Source organism: Elephas maximus, chromosome 14, assembly GCF_024166365.1.
Source record: "Elephas maximus indicus isolate mEleMax1 chromosome 14, mEleMax1 primary haplotype, whole genome shotgun sequence".
Lineage (NCBI taxonomy): Eukaryota > Metazoa > Chordata > Mammalia > Proboscidea > Elephantidae > Elephas > Elephas maximus.
The window spans coordinates 25,787,733-25,813,620 of NC_064832.1; the positions used below are offsets into that span (position 1 = coordinate 25,787,733).

The 25,888-nt window shown below is 43.5% G+C and overlaps 1 protein-coding gene and 1 long non-coding RNA gene across 5 annotated transcripts in view; one reads left to right on the forward strand and one right to left on the reverse strand.

Annotated features, from left to right (window-relative positions):
- WDFY2 (WD repeat and FYVE domain containing 2) overlaps positions 1 to 25,888 on the reverse strand; it is a 270,983-nt gene that overhangs the window by 11,389 nt on the left and 233,706 nt on the right. For all 3 annotated transcript variants that reach the window (XR_007513166.1, XR_007513165.1, XM_049853335.1), the window contains exons 7-9: positions 17,765 to 17,891; positions 3,237 to 3,342; positions 144 to 245 (exon numbers count right to left, since the gene is read on the reverse strand). Coding sequence is in view for 1 of the 3 variants with exons in the window: in XM_049853335.1 (XP_049709292.1) it covers positions 144 to 245; positions 3,237 to 3,342; positions 17,765 to 17,891 (335 nt within the window). In the remaining 2 variants the exon portion in view is untranslated. The remainder of the gene's footprint in view (positions 1 to 143; positions 246 to 3,236; positions 3,343 to 17,764; positions 17,892 to 25,888) is intronic.
- LOC126058293 (uncharacterized) lies at positions 7,574 to 24,581 on the forward strand. Of its 2 annotated transcripts, XR_007513172.1 has the most exons (4): positions 7,574 to 9,411; positions 9,990 to 10,094; positions 17,128 to 17,301; positions 23,997 to 24,581. It is a non-coding gene; the product is annotated as an uncharacterized LOC126058293 (long non-coding RNA). The 2 variants fall into 2 exon arrangements; XR_007513171.1 differs by lacking the exon at positions 7,574 to 9,411 and having other exon boundaries at positions 9,684 to 10,094.

Genomic DNA, 25,888 nt, shown 5'->3' on the forward strand with positions numbered 1-25,888 from the left:
ATTAAGAATCAGCTACAGAAGACAAAGGGGTGGATTTACCCCACCACAGCCTCTGCCCAGGGAAGCTGCTTCTCCTAAGACCGTAAGGGCAAGTTATTTCCACATTATTACATGCACTTTGATGCTGACTTCATGTCACCAACCTGTCTGAGGCCAATCTTCTTACTGTCCCACATCTGCTTGAAGTTCCAGAAGAAAGGCTGATCACATTTCTGGCAAGAGTCACTGTCCAGCCACTCGGGGGTCTGGTCAAATAAAGCATACAGCAGGTCACAGTGAGAAGCAGCGAGGACAATGAAACCACTACACTGCTGCTGTATTTATAAAAATATAGAAGTGTGATTTATTAGTCAACCATTCAAGAAATATTTACGGAATATCCACTATGTACCAGGCTCTGGGGACACACTGGTAAATAAACAATTTATTAGGGAAGACCAAACACGAAAATTTCATGAATAGTAATTATGTAAGTACAAGGAAGTGTGAGAAGACTGAGAAGTACAGAATGCTTTAAGAGTGGAGAAGCAGGTGCCTTGGACCCCTGACAAGTGGTAAGGCTGAGGAGGTCTGAAGGATGGTGGGGTAGGGCCAGGCCAAGAGAGCTGCGAGCAGCTCAGGATGGCTGGAGCAGAGAGGAGAGAAAGGCTGGAGGGCAAGGCAGGGGCCACGTCATGCAGGGTCTTACAACCATGTTGAAGATCTAGGTCTTTATCATCTGCTTTGATTACGTACAGTTACATATAACTGCATAGCAGGTGGTGCAACAGGAGAAAGACCTGGGGATCTGCTCCCGCAGAGATTATAGCCTAGAAAGCAGTTTTACTCTGTCCCATGGGGTCACTATGAGCTGAAAGAGACTCAGCAGCACCTAACAACAGCAACGATGACAATACATACAAAGCACATGCTGCCTGCACACAGCCATCATGCTGGTGCGATATGACATGATACAGGGGCTACTCTGGGCAGCTACTGCCCACTGTCCATGCCTAGCAGGACCCGTCACGGTTTGAAGCTCTGCTCCTTGCCTCATGGGTCACATATTTTTGCTTTGTTCTCTATTTCCCAGCCCAATCATGAGTATTCTAGAGCATGCCAAACAGGTTTAAAAACTTTGTTAATTTTAAGCTATTCTTTGGCAAATCTTTATAGATTATACACAGGGATTCGGTATGCACTTCCACACATATTTAACTGTATAAAATTCCTTATTTGGTGGGAGGGCCCAAAAGTTAATTTCAGGGAACAGTAGGCTCACAGGACACCTACTGTGGGAGAGGTCTGTGATCAAACAAGTCTGAGAAATGCTGTAAACAACAGGCTCCTTTGGAGGGTTGCACCGAAGGCTCTGAAGAGCCTGCAATACTAGTCCCTTTCTGAGGATCACGTGCTATGGATAAGACTCTGGGAAACACTGATTTAACCTATTCTCCTACATTCAGGAGGACTGACGCTAAAACTATACATTTTATCAAGAAGAAAACGAAAAAGGTAACTTTTTAAGGGCCCTGGTCTCAGAAACTCTGGTGGCGCAGTGGTTAAGAGCTACGGCTGCTAACCAAAAGGTCCGCAGTTCGAACCGGCCAGGTGCTCCTTAGAAACCCCATGGAGCAGCTCTACTCTGTCCTTCAGGGTCACTATGAGAATCAACTCAATGGCAACCGGTTGGTTGGTATTCATATTCTGAAGTTTTCTCCCACATATCTTTTCTTTCAGAAAGTCTGTCAGCGCTTCAGGAAAGAGACTGCTTCATACGCACCTCAGACCTTCTACAGAGAGCACTGCACAGTATTTGCCATAACTATGAAGTAGTCCCACAGATCCTCATTTACAAAAAAAACCTCTCAGATTTATGTTTATAAAAATAAAAGGCACTTGTGAAAAATGGACAGAACCTTTCCTGCTGTATTTAAAGCTCTGAGTCACTCAACAAGAAAATTTTAAATCAGTCAACAAGCACTTTGTGCCCATATACCTGCCTGTCAAGAGGTGGAATTTAAGCAAGATGGCTGGAGGGGCTGCCCAACCACCACCTAGTTTCTTTTCTGGAGACCACACAAGTGTCCTTCTTTGGGGTCTGTCTTCGCATCAAGGGAAAAGAATCCAGCCATCTCCCCTCCCCTAGCTGGTCACTTGGGCCCGGAAAGAAGCCAGGATATAACAGGTGTGATTACCTCTAACCCAAAGCAGGCTACCATGCAGGACCCAGCCAGGACAGCCACTGGTCAGCACTGAGAGCCTGGCTGGCATGGCTAAACACATTATAACTATGTCCCTGCCAAGGGGTACTTTTCAAAAACAATATTCTACAATTCCCCACTTCCTAACAGTAATGGTTACTTTAATTAGTTACTAATAGAACTCCAGTGGATTTATGGTTTGAGCAAATAAAGCTTTAATCTTTTTAAGCATTTAATTACTGACATTTGAAAGACATTACATTGTGGGTAATAGCAACTTGTCTCGAGAAATGAGATGGGGGTGGGGGCATGGAAAGAAGCTGGGAAATTGCATTTGTCTAATTTTAAGTATTGCTTTTCTATCTAGTTCTTGCTTCCTGCAAAGAAATAAATTAGAGGAATATACACTGTCAAAGGGAAAGCCTACCCACAACAACTCAAGGGAAATGGGAAAATGGTTAACTTCGACGTGCCGGTCAAAAGAGACATTCAGTAAACATATCAGTTGTTAGGATGCTCAAAGATTAAAAAGCAAACTTCATAAAAAAAAGAATGCTACGATAAAATTTAAATTATTTAAAATAATTATTTCTAACATTTCTATTAATACCAAACCAAGGATTCTTACTTCATTAAATAACATTTCTCACACCCTGGCCACCAATTCCCTCAATAAAATAAAGCATATGAGTTTCCTGTTTTCACAGGACACTTGATACTGAAGGGCTAACTGCCTGAAAACAGATGGTTCTTTTTTCTTACCTGGACTTTTGCAGCAAATGCTGTAACTTATTTAAAGTCTAAACAGCTTAGTTTCCGTCGAGTTTCTTATGAAATCTCCATTACATTAGTGTCACATGCCAATTTGTGAGAGGTTAAAAAAAAAAAAAAGGAAACTCTATTTATACCATATTTTATTCTGACATACCATGTCATGGTTTAATCAAAAAAGAAAGAAGAAGGCAAGAGGGAGGCTGAGCCATGGCTGCCTGGATATAGAGCCCAGCCCTGCTGCTGTGGAAGGAGAGGATCCCCAGCCTCCGTGGCACCTACCTCCTGCCTCTTGACGTCCATGTTCCAGACGACGATCCCACCATCACCGCCACATGAGATGAGCTGCCTCGTGTGCTGCGCATAGGAGAGGGCCTGGACTTTGTCACTGTGCAAGAAACCAAGGGGAATGACACTTCAGGACGGCAAATGAAAAGCCTGATGGCAGAAACCCTAGCAAAGTCAACCAACACACATTCCCAGATCCCAAATGCAGACCGTAGAGATCTGACTTAATTTTCAATATGCTTAAGGTAAAGTGGAGTCCCTGGGTGGCGCAAATGGTTAAACACTGGGCAACTAACCAAAAGGTTGAAATGCAAGGTGCCTTGGGAGAAAGGCCTGGCAACCTGTTCCCAAAAGTCACAGTTATGAAAACCCTACAAGCTACTCTATACACACAGGGTTGCTATGAGTCAAAATCGACTACATAGCAACTGGCTAGTTGGTTAACAGTCAGGCGGGTACCCAAGATTTCAGACAAGTCAAAACGCTTCTTTAAGATACCAAGGTGCCAGCAAAAGGCAGTCTTTGTCAGTTACTAACAAAGCTGAAGGTTGCACTGGGTGGACCATCTTACTGGTTCCTTCATTACTTACTTACTTAAAATCTTTGACACAGGTTCATTTTACATTTGTTCAAGAGCCATGATTTCATCTTTTTTTTTTCTTTCTTTCTTACTCTTGGAGAGTTTTGGAGGTCATCCTTCAAGACACCCATGGACCTACCAAACAGAGCCAGGTAAACTGCATTCACGAAGCGGTTAGGCCAGGTGTGTCTCCTCTTGGTTCCCAGAGCAAATCCAAAGCAGCAAGAGACATTCTTTAGTTTTTATTCTCTGTACCGATTTTGTGCTTTATGTTTTCTTCTAGTTCATTCCCGGCTTACAAGTTATTCCCTTGGTGGCAGCAGTGATAGGAAATTTGGTTCCATGGGCTGACAATTTGGTGGTTTTTAATATGTGATTATAGATATCTACTCTCTGCTGGGTGAGAGGGAACACAGAATGTGGTTTCTTGGTCTTCTGTGTTTGTATATTTGCCTGTTTTGAGCCCAAAATCAATTAAGAATTTAGTACCTTCTGAGAAGAGCAGTTCTTTGCTAAGTGGACTAGTGATTGCGTGTTCCTGTGTAATTCAGAAAGGCCTGTACATCTAGTTGTGTATGAAATGTTTTCCTATTTCCTGTCAAAAAAACCCATTGCCAGGGAAGAATGAAGAAAACACAAGAAGACACAAGGGAAAGATTAGTCCAAAGGACTAATGAACCATATCTACCATGGCCTCCACCAGACTGAGTCCAGCACAATTAGATGGTGCCCGACTACCACCACTGACTGCTCTGACAGGGATCACAATAGAGGGTCCTGGACAGAGCTGGAGAAAAATGTAGAATAAACTTCTAACTCAGGAAGAAAGAACAGAGTTGCTGGCCTGACAGAGACTGGAGAAGCCCTGAGAGTATGGCCCCCGGCCACCCTTTCAGCTCAGTAATGAAGTCACTCCTGAGGTTCACCCTTCAGCCAAAGATTGAACAGGCCCATAAAACAAAATGAGACTAAAGGGGCACACCAGCCCTGGGGCAGGAACTAGGAGGCAGGAGGGGACAGGAAGGCTGGTAAAACAGAACCCAGGGTTGAAAAGGAAGAGTATTGACATGTTGCGGGGTTGTTAACCAATGTCACAGAACAATGTGTGTACTGACTGTTTAATGAGAAACTAGTTTGTTTTGTAAACCTTTATCTAAAGTACGATCTACCCGTTGCCGTGGAGTAGATTCTGACTCATAGCGACCCTACAGGACAGAGTAGAACTGTTTCATAGGTTTTCCAAGGAACAGCTGGTGGATTTGAACTGCTGACCTTTTGGTTAGCAGCCAGCTCTTAATCACTGTGCTACCAGTATCAATAAATTAGATTATAGCAGTTCTTAAATTAACTTCTTCTGATTGACTGATAATAAAAATAAACAAGTGCTTACCTGAAGTGAATATTCCTAAAACTCACAGAAAATAAGGAAATTGAACCTCTCATGCTTTAAATGTGCTAGACTTAAAATTCTTCTTACAGAAAAGCTAACTCAATTACACTTTAAGAATCTAAATTAAAAAATTAAGGTAAGTCTTTGGCAAATGAGGCTAGTATAATAGGTTTTAAAAAAGTTATATCCTCAGTTCATCAGCGTTAATATAAATGTACCTTTTATTTTACTTGGGTTTATTTCCCTAAACTTATACAGCTTACTGGTCAAATAAGCTGATGTTGTTGTGTTGTTAGCTGCTGTCAGATCAGCCTCTGACTCATGACGACCCTCTGCAGAATCAGACTGTTGGGATTCATAGGATCTTTGCTGGCTGATTTTCTAAAGTGGATCACCAGGCCTTTCTTCCTAATTTATCATAGTCTGGAAGCTCTGCTGAAACCTGTTCAGCATCATGGCAACACTGAAGCCTCCATTGGCAGATGGGAATTTAAGCCTAGAATCCAAGAATTCTACCACGGAGCCACCACTTCCCCCAAGCTAATATTATTCCTGCATAGTGTTTAAGATTATAAAATACAATAAATTTGTGTTCAATTAAATTGAACAATTATTCTAGCAAACTTTATAATCAGTAATTATGTTTTGTAGGGTATTAAAGAGAATTTCTAAGATCTTTAGCTAACTTAAAACGGACTAAGTTGAGCTAACTGATGGATAATCATTTGATGTCTTACATTTCTAAGAATACTAAAACTTGGATTACACAGAATAATATTAAGTTTACATATGCTCGCTTATTTTTATATGCTACAGAGAGGCTATTAATTTTGGGTCATGTCAATCAAAGTGTTCACTCTTGCCATTTGAAAGAGATGGGAATTCCAGAACACTTAATTGTGTTCGTAAGGAACCTGTCCATAGACCAAGAGGCAGTCGTTTGAAAAGAACAAGGAGATACTGTGTGGTTTAAAGTCAGGAAAGGTGTGTGTCAGGGTTGTATCCTTTCACCATACTTATTCAATGTGAATGCTGAGCAAATAATCCAAGAAGCTGTACTATATGTAGAAGAATGGGGCATCAGGATTGGAGGAAGACTCATTAAGAACCTGTGTTATGCAGATGACACAACCTTGCCTGCTAAAGTGAAGAGGACCTGAAGCACTTAGTCATGAAAATCAAAGACTACAGCCTTCACTATGGATTGCACCTCAACATAAAGAAAACAAAAATCCTCACAACTGGACCCATAAGTGACATCATGATAAATGGAGAAAAGACTGAAGTTGTCAAGGATTTCATTTTACTTGGATCTACAATCAACATCCATAGAAGCAGCAGGCAAGAAATCAAATGACATTTACTGCACTGGGCAAATCTGCTGCAAAAGACCTCTCTTTAAAGTATTAAAAAGCAAAGATGTCACTTTAAGGACTAAGGTGCGCCTGGCCCAAGGCATGGTGTTTTCAGTCACCTCACACTTACGCGAAAGCTGGACAATGACTAAGGAAGACTGAAGAACTGATGCCTTTGAATTATGGTGTTGATGAAGAATATTGAATATACCATGGACTGCCAGAAGAACAAGCAAATCTGCGCTGGAAGAAGTACAACCAGGATGCTCCTTAGAGGCAGGGATGGTGACTTCGTCTCTTACACTCTGGACATGTTATCAGGGGGGATCGGTCCCTGGTGAAGGACATCATGCTTGGTAAAGTAGAGGGTCAGTGAAAGAGAGGAAGACCGCCAACGAGACAGACTGACAGAGTGGCTGCAATAATGGACTTGAACAGAGGATGGTACAGGACCAGGCAGTGCTTCGTTCTATTGTACATGTGGTTGCTGTGAGTCGGAACCCACCTAACAACAACAAAAGCGATGTATGTTGAAGTAGAAATTTGTGTTATGGGTGTTCATGGGCTTTTATATTGTGCTGAAATGCTTGTACATGACAGTCAGTTCTCAATTATTCATTTCCTCCCACCCCCATTTTTCTCTGTGAAATATAAGCTAGTTACTTTGGATGGTAATTTTAACTGAAATGAGTAGCTGAGACTATGACAGGAGCAATCATGCCAAAGAAATACAGCTGCGTATGCACTTCAGTTTTTGAAAGAAAAAGAGAATAGTTTTTTTGTCTTAAAGTGGTGGTTTTCAAACTTTTTGGTCTCAGGATCTCTTTACAGTTGTAAAATGTATTTGTGGATACCAAAAAGTTTTCATTTAAACGAATGATAACTATTGGTATTTATTGTATTTGAAATTAAAACAGAAATTAAAAAAAAGATTCATTTGAAAAAAAGCAATGATGAACCCATTGCATGTTAACATATTTTGTGAAAAATAGCTATATTGTCTAAAACAGAATTCTTATGAGAAAATGACATTGTTTTACATTTTTGCAAATCTTTCTAATGTCTGGCTTACTAACAGAGATCCAGATACTCATCTCTCGGCATGTGCTGTGTATCACGCACCACGTAGCTTCTGGAAAACTCCACTGTATACTTCTGAGAGAATGAGAATGAAAAAGGCAATTCTAAAGTAAAGTGTCAGTTTGTTCCAGAACATGAAAGAAAAAAAAGAAAGACAAAACCTGGAAAGGGAACTTTATTTGCTTTTGTTTACAATACTTGAGTCTGAAAAGACGTTATGGGATGCATTAAAATTTTGGCAATGTTCCCTTAGTTTTGATGAGTTGGCTTCCTTGGTTTACTTATTGATCAGTGCCTGTGGCTACAATGAGAAAGGATATTCTTTGCCTTCCGTGGAATCTGCAGAGCTGGCAGAGGTTCTGAGTCTGATGGAATTATTTTCAGTGCTTTATCTTGATGTCGGAAACCCTAGTGGCGTAATGGTTAATACTACAGCTGCTAGCCAAAGGTCAGCAGTTCGAATCCACCAGGTGCTCCGTGGAAACTCTACAGGGCAGTTCTACACTGTTCTATAGGGTCGCTATGAGTCAGAATTGACTCAACGGCAATGGGGTGGGGTATCTTGAAGTCTAAAGTCCTTGATTATTTAAGAAAAACAAACAAAAAAAGCACAAAGGCTCCTCACTTATGAAAGAGCTAAATTCTTTAAACTCATATCACTTTCCAGATTTATCTTTAAATGTTCCATGTGGCTTTGATTACATGATAAGCAGGTATTGTTTCCTGGACACCTGTGCTCCTACCAGAGGTAAGTGCCTGAGCCTCCTCTGGCAGCTCTGTTGGCTGTGCCTTCCCAGGTTGGGTCCTATATTCTGAAAAAATAAAAGTTTAAGATTTTTTTACACCTAAAATGATCTCTGAGATTTCCCAAAGGGGTCCTAGAAAAGCATAAAGATTTGCCCCTTCACCTCACAAAAAGAGATGCTATAAATAACAAGGTTTATTTGCTGCCTTACCATGTTAGGAGCTGCATGTACGGGGCAGCTGTCGGGTCAGAAGAGCGGCCCGGCCTCCCCAGGTGAAGTCTGTACCCAGCTGCCGCGGAGCGCTCAGACTGACGGCGACCCCGTGTGTGTCAGAGGACAACTGTGGTCCACATGCGTACGGGGCAGCTGTCGGGTCAGAAGAGCGGCCCGGCCTCCCCAGGTGAAGTCTGTACCCAGCTGCCGCGGAGCGCTCAGACTGACGGCGACCCCGTGTGTGTCAGAGGACAACTGTGGTCCACATGCGTACGGGGCAGCTGTCGGGTCAGAAGAGTGGCCCGGCCTCCCTCAGGTGAAGTCTGTACCCAGCTGCCGCGGAGCGCTCAGACTGACAGCGACCCCGTGTGTGTCAGAGGACAACTGTGGTCCACATGCGTATGGGGCAGCTGTCGGGTCAGAAGAGCGGCCCGGCCTCCCCATGTGAAGTCTGTACCCAGCTGCCGCGGAGCGCTCAGACTGACGGCGACCCCGTGTGTGTCAGAGGACAACTGTGGTCCACATGCGTACGGGGCAGGTGTCGGATGAGAAGAGCGGCCCGGCCTCCCCATGTGAAGTCTGTACCCAGCTGCCGCGGAGCGGCTCCTACTGACGGCGACCCCGTGCGTGTCAGAGGACAACTGTGGTCCACATGCTTTTCAGGGGCTGCTATTTTGGGAACAGACTGCCAGGACTTTCTTCGGAGGAGCCTCTGGGTGGACTTCAACCACCAATTTTTCAGTTAGCAGCTGAGCACGTTAACTGTTTGCACTACCCAGACCCTGTATGAGCAAATGTTATTAACGTAAGTATTTCAGAAATTGTATGCCTTATAAGACGACTCTGGAGATCTGTCAGGGCAGCCCCTGGATTACGACGGAGTTCTATTCCTGTCTTTAAGTTGAATTTGTCCATAAGTCAGAACAGTTAGGTACGGTTTGTGTCTAACCTCAGTTAATCAAATGTTTGTCTTGGTATGTAGTATATAATGTACCTTTCCATGCATAAAAAATGGTAACGAAACACTTCCAGGTACACTAAAATATCTTTAAAACAATAATACAGTAATAACAATAATGTTTTGATATGTGTTGCAAAGCAGCACCTGTTTGTTATTACAAACCACTGTATGTACCTGGAATTTTTAATATAATAGGCTTTACAGGGGTTAGTTCATAACTACGGGTACTATGTAAGTCGGGCGTTCATAAACCTGGGACTGCCTGTAATATATTTTTACCCTCAGGGGAAACCCTGATCAAAACTCTTATGAAATAGTTATGCAGGGTACCCCAATAGGAGGGTACCCACTCTACTCCATTCTAATATTATTGGTCACTATAGTAAACTGACCACTAAGCCATTACATCTGTCATCTTACAGACAACTTTCCTGTTACTCTAATGCTTGCCTGAAGGCTCTGCTCGAAGCCACAGGCTTGTATGTGACTTAACCAAAGGACGTCTCAGAGTTTCTTGGGAAAGCACGGTACGTACCAGGTATTTTAAAAATAATGTATTTCAAAGAACAGAATCTTGGGCACAGACTTCTGAGCTGACATTGCTTAAACAATTTTCAATCTGTGCCAGTGGGCTGAACCAGGATTTCCTTGCATTTCTGGGCTCTATTTACTCTGGAAGCAGATGGCTTCACAAAAGTCAACTGCTAAAGTGAGATCCCATAGGACAAGAATTAATTACATAGGACTGAACGAGCCGAAGAGGGAAATCTCACTGTGGTTATTTGTTTGAAAGATTGTTGATGTTGTTTTAGTGTCTTATTTTCTGTGTAGACAAGGAAGCCTTTTCTTTTAAGCTATCTCTAATCTACAATTTAGTACATTCTGCTTTTATGAGCTAAATGGAAACATTTAAAAATAATATCCAATTCTCACTGATCCTCCAGAACTCAAAAACTGTTACAAGTCCGACTGCTTTTCATGGCAATATAGCTATCTGCACAGGTACAGTTAGAGTCTTTCCACAGGATATAATGAGGCAAATCGATGGTACGATCAAGCCCCTTCCCAGAGTGTTGTATTTGGGGACTATGCTCGCTGAATCAGAACTGACTAGCCACTTCAAGGAACGAAGGCAGACTTCACTTACAGAGCCAATGTCTGTAGAGGCTTCCCAGGAAAACAGGCCTTGTACCTGGTTTTCAGGGTCCCGGCCTTACAGGTGGCAAAGAAGGTACCAGGGCTAGGAATCTAGCAAACGTTGGAAGCCTCAAGGAAGTCAATCTAGTTTCCAAATATGGTAGGTCAGATATGGTGGAGAGTTTCTTGGGCTTGGTTTTCCACCCTTGGGATAAGCAAATAATAGAGGCTTTAAAAAGTCCAATCCAAGATTCTTGATCAAAACTTCCAGGCAGAAGTTAATTTCTAGACTTAAGAGTTGTTGAATGCTGCACTACTCTAGACTGCAAAGCAAACCCAAGAAGGCCTGTATGGTTAACACTCTTACCGCACCTCTGTGAATAACTAGGCCACCCCTACTTTAGTGTGATCAAGAATAACCTTTGAGACTGTTATGGGCACAGGGAGGAATGAGGGGAGGGCTATCAGGTGAAGCCGTGAAAGACTCTGACATGATGACATTAACGGGTGTCTTCTCAACAGAACATGAGGTGCTGTCTAATGCACCCTTCAGGGTTATCTTATTTGACTGGGGACCGCACTTTTCTGTAACTGTAACTGAGCTGTTTTACAGAAAACTGATATCACTATAAAGGAATCCTGTCCAGTGAAGACACTACTAATCCCCCCCCCACCCCCCGCCCCCGCCCCATTCTGCCCACAGACAAGCTGGTTTTGCAAATTCATTTTAGCATTCCCGATTGCTTATGTATGTGTCTGCTCTGTTGGTTTTTCTTCAAATTGGTTATAGTATCTTACTGGTACCCTTATTCATTAATGAGCAATATAAAATCTTTCATGTGTTTGTCAAAAAAAAAAAAAAAAAGTCAGTTTTCTTCTCACCATCTCTCCTGGTTGTCATTTCATGCTTTTAATATATGGAGTGCTACCATTCCACCGTGCAAGGACAAGAAGGAAAATATATCTAATTGAAAGACTCGTAACCCTGTGACCTGAACTACATTTCATTTGTTAAGGCATCTTGATACACATCAATGATCTTGTAAAACCAAAATAAGCTATAGAAGGAACAGCTTTGCCACTCACAGCTGGCGGCAACATTGAGCAACAAACACATAATTTATGGACTCAGTCCTGTTAATATTCCAACACAGAGGAGTGGAATGCAGTGAGGAATGCTGGGAACCAAGCTCTGTAATAAAGCTCATCAGGGCCTTCTTGATTTAAGGATTCAAAATATAACCACCGTGTGGGTAAGAACAAGGTGAGGGACCATTCCCAAGTCACAGATGAAGCGTTATAAGAGGAAAACCCTCAAAGAGATGGATGGGCACAGTAGCTGCAACAATGGGCTCAAGCATAACAATGATCTGATGCTGCTTGAGGGAGAAGCGCGGAGAAGCCTTTACCCTTGTTATCAAAACAGGCTCTCAGACCCAAACCAACAGCTGCTCAAATGTCAGTTTAGGCCCTCTGCCATCCTCAAACAGGAGGGGTCTTAAATGTACAGCATCTTCCATTTCTTTGATGAAATGCCCCAGGTTGTTGCGGTTAAGTGCTGTCGAGTCCGTTCCAACTTACAGCAACCCTATGTGCAACAGAATGAAACACTACCCAGTTCTCACAATTGTTGCTCTGTTTGAGCCCACTGTTGCAGCCACCGTGTCAACCTATCTCTTCAAGGGTATTCTTCTTTTTCACTGACTCGGCTTCACCAAGCATGGTGTCCTTCTCCAGGGACTGGTCCCTCCTGATAACAAGTCCACAGTAAGTGAGACGAAGTCTCGTCATCTTCACTTCTAAGGAGCATCCTGGCTGTACTTCTTCCAAGACAATTTGTTCATTCTTCTGGCAGTCCACGGCAGCCCAGGGTTCACATCCCTGTTCAGGCATGCCCCAGGTTACTTGTAAAAATCTCATCAGCTTTGCATCTGCTACCGGAGACCTCAGTTCCTGTATTCAGAGCCGCCTCACTAGTCTTCCAACCTCCAAGGACCCAAGAAGGCACATGAGTAACCCACCCATGTTAGGTCTCCTGGATATCTGATACCTATGGCCATTCCAAGCCAAGGGACCAGGGAAGGGCTCTGCCTACCCCGGGGTCCTGGACCACAGCTAGTCTGAACTTGAACTCAGGGCCCCGTCTGGGTACATCAGAGATACCCTGCTGTTTACTGGCTTGAGTGGAAGTTGAGATGAGCCACTGCCCTCTGTCCACTGGCAATTTCTTGAACCCATTGTGTTTTAGTTCATGGAGGTCGCTCTTGTCGAGTAACCTCCTGATCCTGTGCGCTATGAGAACCTCTTCATCTTCTCAGGTCCAAATCAAGAGTGACCCCCCACCTCCCACCGAAGCCCCCACCTTCCAGTAAAACTCGCAACTGTCCCACTTTTACCCATTTTCATGGATCCCCGGTGGAGCAGTGGTTAAAAGCTTGGCTGTGAACCAAGAGGTTGGCAGTTCGAATCCACCAGCTGCTCCTTGGAAACTCTATGGAGCAGTTCTACTCTGTCCTATAGGGTTGCTATGAGTTGGAATCAACTTGACGGCAATGGTTTTTTTAACCCATTTTCATACTTCTCGCACGGCTCCATAAGGGCAGGAACTATGTTTTCTTACCCAACGTTGTGCCCTAAGTGCCTGATACAAAGCCTGGTGTGCAGATGGAGCTCTGTAAGCATTTGCTGAATAAATGATGGGCAGAGGGATTAGGTGTATGTGGCAATATTTCCACAGAAAATGACACAATCAGAGAGAAACAGTACTCATAGCTTAAAGCCTGATTTTTGAATTACTATATATTTTTATCAACTAGAATAATTTTAACAACACTGTCATTTACTAGGCCCTTACTCCTATGCTGGTTATTTGACACGTATTGGATCATTTGTTTTTCAACAACCTTGGGAGGGCTTTCTTTGCAATACTATCTTTTAAGATGAGGGTACTGAGGAGCAGAGCATTAAAATGCCTTGCCAAAGGCTACAGAGAAGGGCTGGCTCATACAGCCTGGCCTGACTCAAAGGCCTGTGGGCTTAATGACCACTCTCTACTGCTCCGCTGTCTTTGACAAGCTTCTACCCCCTACAGAAACTCTAATTTCTAATACTTTGATCTATTGCGTGCTCAGCTAAATAGTTAGAAATAGGAAAGGCATCTCCTCCTCTCCACCCTAACAGGTCTCTAGCACAACAGTGAGAAATACTCCTGAATCTCTTGAATTCATGAGGAAAGATCTCATATATGCTGATCATTACACCCCTCCCCAAAACACAGATGCTGGCTGAGAGGGCTCCACTTCCTTTCATAACTGTAAATGCAATGTACCTGGTACGAGGAGGAGGAGCACCAATTCTGTCAATGTGCCTAATATGAGGAGGAAGAGGAACACCCATTCTGTCAATGTACCTGGTACGAGGAGGAGGAGAAGCACCCATTCTGTCAATGTATATTTATTTACTAATACCGTATGTCTTTACTCAACAGCTCTGAGGAAGCTTCCAGCAAATTCTTACACGTGGTGGTAATCATCACCCATATTTCAGTTTGTCATATTATGGTGTTGCTATGATGCTGTAAGCTATGCCAAACACCAGCAGGGCTACCCATGGTGGACAGGTTTCAGCGAAGCTTCCAGACTGAGAAGGACTAGGACAAAAGGCCTGGCAATCTACTTGCAAAAATTATCCAATGCAAACCCTATAGATCACAACAGAATGTTGTCCAGTATTGCGCTGGAAGATGAGCCCTCTATGTTGGAAGGCAACGAAGGGCTCAGACATGCTGGTGACCGTGAGGGTGGTGTGGGACAGGGCAGCATTCCACTCTGTTGTGGACGCGGTTACCGTATGTTGATGGTGACTTGGCAACAACTAATAACAACACACATGGTAAGAGTAATAAGATAGAAACCAAGAACTGGGGTTTTGGAAAGAGGAAGCAAATATGCAAGCCATGAGTGGCCAATATTGCGGCTGTGACCCAGACTTGGCGGAAGCTGATTGCAGCCTTGGTGGAGAGTCCCACACAAAGGGACAACATGGATTTCTACCTGTGCTTTAAATCAAGTTACCACTAAATCAAGTTAACAAAAAGTCCTAAAAACCTAAGCAAATGCACCAAATTAAGCTATCAGGAAGAAGAATTACAGTCATAATGTTGGGCACAAAATGATAAGTATTATAGCAGAATAAAAAGGATCTAAAAAGCCCAAGGACTATAATTAGATTTGACAAGGTGGGCACGGGACAGGAAGTGCCCAGGTTAATGTTTCTATAATACCTGCCCAACTGGTAACTAACATCTGAGAAACGCCACCGGCACCTGAGACGGGAACCTTCGCCTTTCCGCCCACGAGCTAGCAGACAGTCACGTTCCAGCTGCTACAGGAAATAAAATCACCCAAATGCAGGTAACATTGTACAGAGGTGTACATTCTTAGCTTTCTTCCTTTGGCTTGGACACATTTTCACCGTCATCATTACTTTCTCTGGTGCTAAAGTTTGTTCTTCTTTGGTGGGATTTTTGAACATCAAATCAAGCAAGCTAGTTACATATGCATCGCATTTCTGCCACTGAAGGTTGGCATGAAGCCACAGAAGCCGTGACCAAAGCTTACGGCGTTGTCCCTCAGCACCATGACTGGACCTTCCACACCAGGGGAGGGCAGTCTCCCCACTGGGCCCTGTCTGCTTTCTCCAGCTCCTAAGCTTACCAACTACGGCTCCTGATTTGGGACTCTGACCAGCATTGGTCATCCTGGGGAAGGCAGGCAGTGGGGGAAACTGGGAGCTGGAGGAGGACATGGGGCAGCCTCAGGCCCCCACCAGAAACTCTCTGGCCCCTAAAGCAGATTCTCATCTAAAAAATGCTATCTGACCTCTCTCTTTCATAGGGTCATTGTATGGTTAAACCGAGATACATGTGTGTTTTGAAAGACCTTTGACAAAATACTAAGCACTAATCAGATACTAGAATCATTGAGCCCCAATCCAGCAGCCAACTTCTGGGTTGCTGCGAAAGGGCTCCTATGACTTCTCCTTTCCTGCCTGGTGCTCCAGGTCTCTCCTCTCCTGCACCTCCCTTCCTTCCTCTCAGAATACCATTCTACTACTTTCTGGAGCTCCAGTGGCTCCTCTATCCGCAGCCCTGGCATTCAAACCCACTCTAACAGAGTGACACCAGTTGATGCTGAGAAGTTTACTTCTTCTAAACCTGTGAAACCAGGGCAACCCCTTCAGGCTAAGACCTAGAGTTTATTACTGAGTTTGACTTAAATACAGCCCCAGACCATGGTCTTCTGCCATTACGACTGTTCAAGGCCAGTTCTGACTGGTGGCTCTTTATCTCCCCAGCCTGCCTGCCTACCTATTCAGGTAGGTTCTTAGGGTGTGACTCTACCAGGATGAACTCCAGGTATGGTGGATTCCATTTGCTAAAAGGACAACTTTGCCTTCTTAGAAACTAGAAAACCTATCTGTTTGTTTTCTCCTTCTGGGACTGAGAGATTGTATCTAAATGTCATAGGGGTTCCTTTCTTATCAAACTGCAGGCGTAGGTTCTCAAGGACATTTTCCATGAGGGTCAAGGGCACTTAGCACACAGGCACGCTGGTGCTGAGCACTGTTACAGTCTAGCATTTTGTGGAAGGACCCCATGAAATCAGGCAAGGTCGCCTGCAGTCTTTGTTAACCACTATGTAAACATAAACCTAGTTATGAATTAAACTGAATGAGTCCAACAAATACTGCTGATCTTTATTCAAAACCTGCGTTTTATTGCCCTGAGAGAGTCAGAGTTGGCAGGAATTACCCGGCAGATCAGATAAGAGCAGGGTGTTCTGGAACAGGACAGTGGACCAGCTCTTCTTCCTCATTGCATGGGTGATGTGAACTCATACGTGTTCTGGATGAGCCAGCCCTCACTAAGGAGAACAATAAGGCGACAATTCCTCCAGTGAGCTGATGACAAGGTCTGACTGTCAGAAGTGGCCCCAGATAACTGGTCTTTCTCTAATGTGAGAAAAAAAGGCTTAATAGCTACTCCTATAAACCCAAACTCTAAAGCTAAAATGATTACTTGTGTCTCGGCTTTCCAAAATTTACTAAGTTCATATTCAATAATCCAAAACTATAGATTTAACTACTCAGAGGACTATTTTGAAACAAACGTTTCCAGGCAGATTTACAGGAAAGTGAATGCTGCTTAAAAGCACTCAGTTGATGGCAGCATTGCTGACGTCTGTCTGTGCTGTGTGTCACCATATCATTTTGAAAACTGTGTACAGTAAACACAATTCAGATTAGCTCTAGAGTTCCAGAGCAGATCGCAAGGTCTTTCCTGCAGACAGGGACTGTGAGCAGCATGCTGCCGGGCAGATTTCTCCAGAGTGTGCTCAACTTGGGGTGCTTGTTACCATACAGATACGACCAGCAACCAGAGGATGGGGCCAGGAATCACTGAACAAATTCCGCGGTGATTCTTTGTGCACAGCAAAGTCTGAGAACTGCTCCAAGGAAACGTGAAGCTTTCTCTGCTCTCGATCTCAGTCCTCTAAAATGCATCCCTTAAGGAAGAAGAGCCTGATACAGATCAAGGTAGGTAGTCAATAAATATTTGCTGAATTACAAAATGTACTATGTAAGGGTATTACCTCTTCCCTTTTCCTTAAGCTGCCAGGAAGCTGGAAGACACATTTGAACTCAATTGTAGAAATTGTGCAGGCCTTCATGGCTTATATTTTTAAGCTCTTTTTTTTCTCTCGGTCCTAAATTTTTAGTCTTATGTTCTCACTGGTTCTAATTCTTATCTTTTATTTATTCGCTCCCATTACTGTGTTTTATGGTTTTTGTAAACATTCTCAATTCCTCATGGAGTAAGATGGGGTATGGATAGGTAAACACACTCACGCCCAGATGGAAACCAAAGTGGCCAGTATTTGCGCCCTGCCATGTTCCTTCCCTTGCTAAGACCTGGCCACAGGGGCTGGACGGCATGCCTCTGCTCTGTCAGCTGGGATGCCTTCCCAGGAATTCTTTAAAAAAGTACCAGCAGCCTTACTTGTGTCCTTGGAGCTCGATGGCTGTCCCTTTTCTCCCACCGATGTCCCACATGATGACAGAGTGATCTGAACTGCCTGAGAAGAGCATTCGCTGGACCGGGTCCCAACAGAGAGCAGTCACCCCACCTAAGAGGACAGTAAGCAACAATGTTATTCACGAAATAAATGTGAGTACAAAGCCTTTAGGATCTAGGGCAGTTCCTGGCATACAATAAATTTTTGTTCAAAGAACAAATGAATGAATGAATTCTAAGAGAAAAGAATTGATACCAAGGATAAAAATCTGACCCTTTAACCATTCTTCCCCCAAATTTAATGTACCATAAAATCAATTACTATAAAGACCAATGGGAAAGAAAAAAAGGCAATTAAGTGACCTGCAAACAACAGTCATAATTTTAAGAAGAATGGAAAATACTGCCCTGTTCAGAATATTAACTATGTTTTCTAAACTGCTGCCACCTCTCACCCTGACAGTAATGGATGGGAAGTAAACAGATTTAAAAAGCTCAATTAGATTTTTTATTCTTAAACATCAGATATAATTAGACTACAATATCAGAATTTAAAATTCATTTTTTTCTCTTTGGGAATTTAAGTTTATAGACTCTGAGCAAATCACTTACATCCTTAATCAGTTTTCTGGACTATAAAATGGGGATGATGGTAACATTACTACTTTCACTAGTAATAACATGAGCCTAGCTAGCCGTCACCTACCTCTTAGGACCGCGGTGAGCAGTGAGGTGGTTACCCAGGGCCTCTGTAAACTCACGTGCAGCGCTGATGCTGGCTAGCAGTGTTACTCCTGTGATACAACTATAGAGTATTACCACAGGTTTTCCTCTGTGGTAGGGCCCTTATAAATGAAACTCCTTGTGTACTGAAAACAGTCATAACTTTTCCCATGTAACATCATCGCCAAGTTTACAAATACTTCAGAATGTCAGAAGTACTCATTTTTTACATTACTGAAAAATATTTTATTCTGCAAAGAACATAAAATAGCCTCTTATTTGTTGGAATTTGACATTTTTTATCCAGATTACCAATTTGTTCTAATAAAGTACTGTACCTTAAAAGCTTTTAGGAAAGCTTCCCACATAGAATTGTCTCAGATTTCCTTTTTAAGATCACAAAGAAAAAAATCCCACTGTTCTGGATAACGCTTGATAGCTTCTTCCTACGCCCGCAAGCGTTCTGCCTGTACACATTCCTAGTACGTGAAAATGGGCACCATTTGTCCCAGTGTGCAGGTGGCTAACCATCCCTGCCACTCCCACCTCTTCCTCCCTGACCCCTCCACCACCCACCACCAGCAGCCAAGCAGGGTGCCTGGTGCACAGACAATACTGTCTGCTGAATGAATGAATCAACAGCTGAGTGAAAATATAAAAATATTGTTTTTTCTCCACAAATTTTGTTATTTGGAACTTCTCTGCTATGCATATCCAGCCCGCTGAAGCCAAGTATCTTCTTCTGTACAACTCACCCTCTCTCCCTGCTACTGAACTCCAAGGTTACAATGTTTCCCAAATACCCTTCAGTATTTCAGAATGCAATATTTCAGGACTTGTGTTCCATGGTGCAAAACATGTTACTTATTCCCACACAGCACCCAAGGGCTAACTCTGTTAACCCCTGTGGCAGAGTTAGCTACCTGCCCACCTGGATTCATATTCGCCCTCAATATACAGAGCACTCCTTGGGCAACTGCTGCCTGAGTACCACCCCTCTTGTATGGAAGGGGCCTGTGATCAATTCTCAATGAGCAACAGAACAGAGAACGTAAGTGGAGTGACATGCATTCCTTCTGGGCCAAGGCAGGTAAGAGAAGACAGCTCTTTTCCACTTTATCTTTACACTTCCTCCAAGAGAACTCCAGGACCCCAGGGAATGAGAAACCACATTCTAGAAGGAGCCTGGGCTCCTGAATCACCACATGGAAGAAAAAAGGTGCAAATTGAGAACACCCGCACTGGGCTGTTCCTGAGATGTTGGGGATTATTTGTTAGGGCAGTTAGCACTACCTTAATTATTACAACACCATAGGTTTACTAGAATATTACAGAGACTAGTCTAAGAAGAAGGTGAGAGTCACTAACAGCTTCATAAATCTCAGACAAGAAAAAAGTTACTAGTTTGTACTGTTGATACTGATGGCTAATATATAAACAGAACTGGAGAGAACTCTGGGGAAAACTATGAAGGGTTCCCAATGGTCAAGTCTGAGACAATTTCAGCAACAAAATAAATAATGATAGTAATGAATCCTCACGTGTAGAAATAAGAACCCATAGGTCCATACTGAATAAACAACTAAATGAACAAATGGGGGAGAAGTAAACGTTCTTCCTTATAGTAGAATCCCAGCCAATAAAGGTATCAGGGATAATGATAATAGAAAATCACAATTTGGCGAACACCACAGTCATAATTGTTTCTGGTAAGAATAATCATGGATGCTAAAATGATTAGGGCAGAAAGGAGATACAGGATATTTACATAGTTTCAAAGTATTTCCCCCATAAATATTTAATTATAAAGGGTAACCCAAGTGGAGAAACCTGGAGGCCATCACTTTAGCCAAGTGAACAAAGTTAACATCATCAGTGACAGGACAAACCACTCCTCAGCACCCTGTCGTAGGATGCACTAAGGAGGGCGTGCCAGAATGTCGCTTTCGTGGGATTCTTACCAAAGGCATATAAACCTGAACTTAACCATGGGGAAACGTCAAACAAACTCAAGTGGAGGGACATTCTGGCTAGTATTCAAAAACGTCAAGGTCATGAAACACTGAAGAACTGTTCCAGATTAAGGAAACTGAGGAGCCTTGACACTCAAATGCAACGTGTGATTCTGGGTTGGCGTCTAAGCCAGAAAAAAGACATAAGTGAGGTAACTGGTGAAACGTGAATAAGGTCTATAGGCTAGATACTAGTACTGTATCCATGCTAATTTCCTGATTTTGATATTTGTACCATAATTTTGAAAGATGTTAACATTTGTGGGATCCAGGTAAAGGACATAAAAGACTCTACTGGTTTAAAAAATTTTTTAAATCTGAAATATTTTAAAATGAAAAGTAAAAAACCAAACTAAAAACAAGCCTGAGACTATTATAATCTCCTAGCAGGTTCCCCTGCTTCCACTGCTGCTCCTATTGTCCTGCAGCCAACATGGTCGCTGGAAAACACAAAGCGGATTACAACATCCTTCACTGAAATCTCTCCTATGGCTTCTCGTCCCATTCAGGGTAAAACCCAAATGCTTAAGACACCTGGGAGCCACCCTACCTCGATCAACAGCCAAGTGCTACTGGCTCCCGTCTCCTAAATAAACCTTAGATCCCTCCTCTCCACACTCCCTGCTGCTGCCCCATCCCAACAGGCATCACCTTTTCCAGGGTCTCAGCTGTAGCCTCCTAAATGGTCTGTCGTACCCATTCCTGTCCCCACCCACTGCTGCCACAGCGATTCGTTAACATGCAAACCATGACCGTACCCTGCTTAAACTTCTTCACTGGCTTCCCACTGCCTGAGCACAATGTCTCAAGTTCTTAACATTGACTGTTAGGCCAACCTGTACCCTCCCCACCAACTCACCACATGTGCCATTTCACTTTGCTCAGTTGCTCACACTTCCCCATTCCAGGTTTCATACCTGCTGCCCTTGGCCTGGGAAGCTCCTACAACCTGGATAACAGCTGTTTCTCCTTAAGATATTATTTAAACATCGCTTCCTTTGGAAAGGAAACCTTGGTGGCATAGTGGTTAAGTGCTACAGCTGCTAATCCAAGGGTCAGTAGTTCAAATCCGCCAGGCGCTCCTTGGAAACTCTGTGGGGCAGTTCTACTCTGTCCTATAGGGTAGCTATGAGTTGGAATCGACTCGACGGCACTGGGTTTGGTTGGTTTTTGGTCCTTTGGAAAAACCAGTTGCTGTTGAGTTGATGGTGACTCATGGCAACCCTATCAGAGTAAAACTGTGCTCCAAAGGGTTTTCAATGGCTGATTTTTAACAAGAAGACACTGGGACTTTCTCCTAGAGCCCTTCTGGGTGGACTCCAGCAGTCAGTCTCTCAGTTAGCAGCCGAGCACATTAACCATGTGCACCACCAGTGACTTCCTTGGGAGCCTCCCTCTACCTCTCTGGACAGGGAGAGGCCCTCCTGTTGCCTGCTCCCACAGCGGACTAGGCTCTGCCTCACGGGTCACAGCACTTGGTACACTCACAGTGTTCTGATTAATCCTTTGTAATGATGGGTTTAATGCTTTGTTTTATTCACCTATGTATCTCTGCACCCATCACATACATACAGCTGAGGACTTGACTAACACTTGATGAAAATCTGCATCTATCCACCTGCACTTTATAGAAATGGAGTCTTTGTTGAAGCCTCCATCATAAACAACAATGCAAGTTTTCAATTTAATTATTTTGTATTTGCACTGAACTACACCTTTCCTTGTTTAACTATTTTTGTTAGTTATCTTGTTCCTTTCATAATAATTCTCCCGGCAGCTAATGAACATGTCTGTATTTAATTTTTCATTTATTAGTATGCTTTGGCAGGTTTATATTCAGGCCCTCCCATCTCCAATATGTTCATGCTAATAAAAATTTTCTTCGGAGAGAAAAAATATTTTATTGAAATTAATAGAAATTTCCTTCCAGTGGTCAAAATCTGATTTTCTTCCCTTTTGTTCAAGTCAGTATATGCCTTTTTGGTAGAAATGCATTCTAATTTCTGTAGAAACAGCAGAGAACTATGACACTTGGCATTTAGCTCCAGAAATAAAACCAGCAGAGGGAGCGTAAGAACATAAAACTAGTTTCCTAATGTTTTGGCCTTTGGGCAGGAATGTGAGGCTGATGCCATCACTAACCCACATTTCTTACATGACCATCTCTCCTCCATCAGAGAGCAACAAATGGAGTGATGGGTGAACAGTTACATGACTCTCTACCCATATCAGATGCTTGTCTGCTTCCAGTTTGGACCTGGAGTGATGGGACTCCAAGTTCACACTTTAAAGGATCTGAGTTTACTTTCAGGTCTTTGATGGGAGATAGGGGGTAGAGGAGGTTAAGCTAATCCTTACGAAAACCTCCAAATCCCCAAATAGTGTCTGGATAAGTTTAGGATATGCCAGTGCCCAGAATGGGCCTACGACATAGGAGGAACCAGACAATATCTTTGAATCCCCATGTCCTCTTAGATGTCCTTGCTCTAGCTTTAAACAAGTGAGCTGTGCTGTAGCCTGATTAGCAACACACAGATACTACCACCCGCTTGAGGAAGAATAACAAGTTAAACGTCTGACCTGCTAAGTTTGCCTTCATGTTAGTTAGTGACCTTCCTGGGCCACGGCGGTCCTGTCTTCTTCAGATATTTCAAGATAAAGTCAAATGAAAATGCTTGCAACTCTTCTGAGAAAGATAAGACATAATACCAAGCTAACATTCAATTTTAGGACAAGCATGAAAATGTGAGACCCTGGGGCCACATCTGGCTCACAACACCATGGTTGGAAGCAGCCCCTTCCCCCTTTTCTGACCTGGAGGTAACAATACAGAACTGAGAGGACTCCCTACCAATCAGCCACCATAATAGTGAAGAGTCAAAACATAATGGTGAAGAGTCAAAACATCAGGCCGAAACCCACCTCTGCCTAAACCGAATCTGTGAGCCACCTGCTCCCTCATCAAGCCTGTTGAGATTGCTTCCTAAATGCCTGGGTCCATCCACTCCTCATTTTCCCATTGCCACTGTCACATTTCAAGGGACATGGTTTCCTCACTTTCCAATTACACTCTACTGCCACAACAAACTTTTAAAATCTGATTATATTAATTTCTCTGCTTGAAAGTCTTTAATGGTTTCTCACTGATTGCAGGACAATACCTGAGAAAATCCTCAGTGATCTGAACTGACTCTCGCTTCCTTTCTGGTTGCCTCCCTGCCTTGTACCCAAGGACCCAGCCAAACAGAGCTACATACTAGCAGTTTCCGCACGCCTTGGACCATGGGGGTGTTTTCTGCCTGAATTACTCCTCTTACCTCTTTTTCATGAACTCAACACTTATTCATCACTGAAGACCGTAGCTGAAGTGACATCTCCCCCCAGGGTGGCCTTCTCTGACCCCTCCCACCTCCTTTCAGCTGGGTGTGTGCCCTTGCTACCATGCACTGTAACCACTGCCTGGCTTTTGTCTCTCTAAACAGGTTGTGAAGAATTTGAGGACAATGACTGAGCCTTTTACTTCTGTGACTGAGAGCAGTGGCTGAGATCAACCAAGGAGAGCACAGAGTGAAAAGAGGAGAGGGCCCAGGGAGACCCTGGGATGCCACCACCCACAAAGGAGACAGAGACTGAGAAGGAGGAGGAAAGCTGGGAGAATGGGTCACCAAAGCCAGAGGAGGCAGTTACAGCATGTAGGAATGGCCGCAAGGTAAAATGCTGCTGAAAAGTTAATTAAGAAAAGGACTTAATGACCAGCAGGCCACTGGGGAGAGCAGTGTATGTGGAGTGATAAGACACCAGCCAAACTGCAGGGAAAGCAAACGGAAGGTGAAGAATTTGAAGCAGCTGGGAAAACACGCTTTTAAGAAGCATTGGTGTTAAGAGAGTGAGATGGAAATTGCTACAACAGGGTGCAGGATTGAGAGGACGCTCTGTTTATTTGGTAACAGAGAGGCGGGCAACTTGAGCAGGTTAGTACACTGAGAGGAGTGGGTTAGTACAGAGAGGGACGGAGAAAATAACTTCCTGTGTAGACATCTCAGGGAGAAGTAGCCTGGGGCCAAAGGTAGGCAGGGGAGAGGGAGAGCTTGTTTGTTGGGGAGGGAATGTGGGTGGGGAAGAAACTAAAAAAAGAAAACAAAGGAGTTTCTATCTGATAGCCTCTATTTTTCTGTGAAGGAGGACGTGATGGGGAAGGAGGTGTGGGGAGAGTGGGAAGGTCTGAAAGAGCCGGGCAAGGGAAGAGGGGTGTACTGAGGACAGGCAGAGGGATTCTGCAGAGGGATAACTAGGCAACTCCACGCGCCAAGGCTGGAAATCATGAATTGGCCATGGAAATCATGGTATTGGTGTGACTTGCTACCAACCTGGCAGCTGAGTGCACCAAGGCAGTGAGCCTGCATTGTAGATAAGGTCTTCCAAGAAGGAAGAACAAGGGGGTGCGGAATTGAGACTATGGGGAGGATGCGGCTGAAGTGACAGACCAGGTGCCGCAGGGAAGGAAGAGAAGATGAGGTGCTAAGACAGTGGGGGAAACCGAGGTGAAAGAGCAAGCGAATTAGAGGAAAGCTCTGAGGAGATGGAAGATTAGACTGAAATCAGCAAGTGGAACATATAAGTTTAAAATTTCTGGGGTGGGACAGTTCTGGGTAGCTACCAGGCCTGCAGCTGGCTACCGTGTAGGTGGATGAAAGGAGAAATCCAATCAGGAAAGGCCTGGATCCTATCCACAGGGAATGGTTCTATGCGCTCTTCCTCCCCAAAACACAGATAATTAAGATGGTCTATTATGGCTGCTAATCAAGAGGTTGGCAGTTCGAATCCACCGGGCGCTCCTTGGAAACTCTATGGTGCATTTTTTTATTATGGCTGCTAACCAAGAGGTTGGCAGTTCGAATCCACTGGGCGCTCCTTGGAAACTCTATGGTGCAGTTCTACTCTGTCCTATAGGGTCACTATGAGTTGGAATCGACTCAACGGCAGTGGGCTTGGTTTTGGTTTTTATTATGAATCTTTGTTCCCCGGATTCAGTTTTCTCCTTACTGCATGCTTGTCATTCCAACATTCCTTTTTCTCCTCTTTAGAAAATGCCTTATCATCTCTACGACCCTCTATTCCCTACTCGACTTGACAGCAGTGGGTTTGGTTTTGGTTTTTTGGTATCCCCTACTTTTGCTCGTATACCAAATCCAAGTTCAGTAATAACATTGTTTTATACTAAATCACGCGTTGGTAGTTTTCAGAAGACACGTAAAGCTGTTCTAAAATATACTTTGTTAATAGTTTTTCAGGGTCACTATTTTCTGCAGTCAACGCCACATCTTAAAAATGCTACTAAAAGATGAATAATCATCATCTTTTCAAGTTCTGTCAA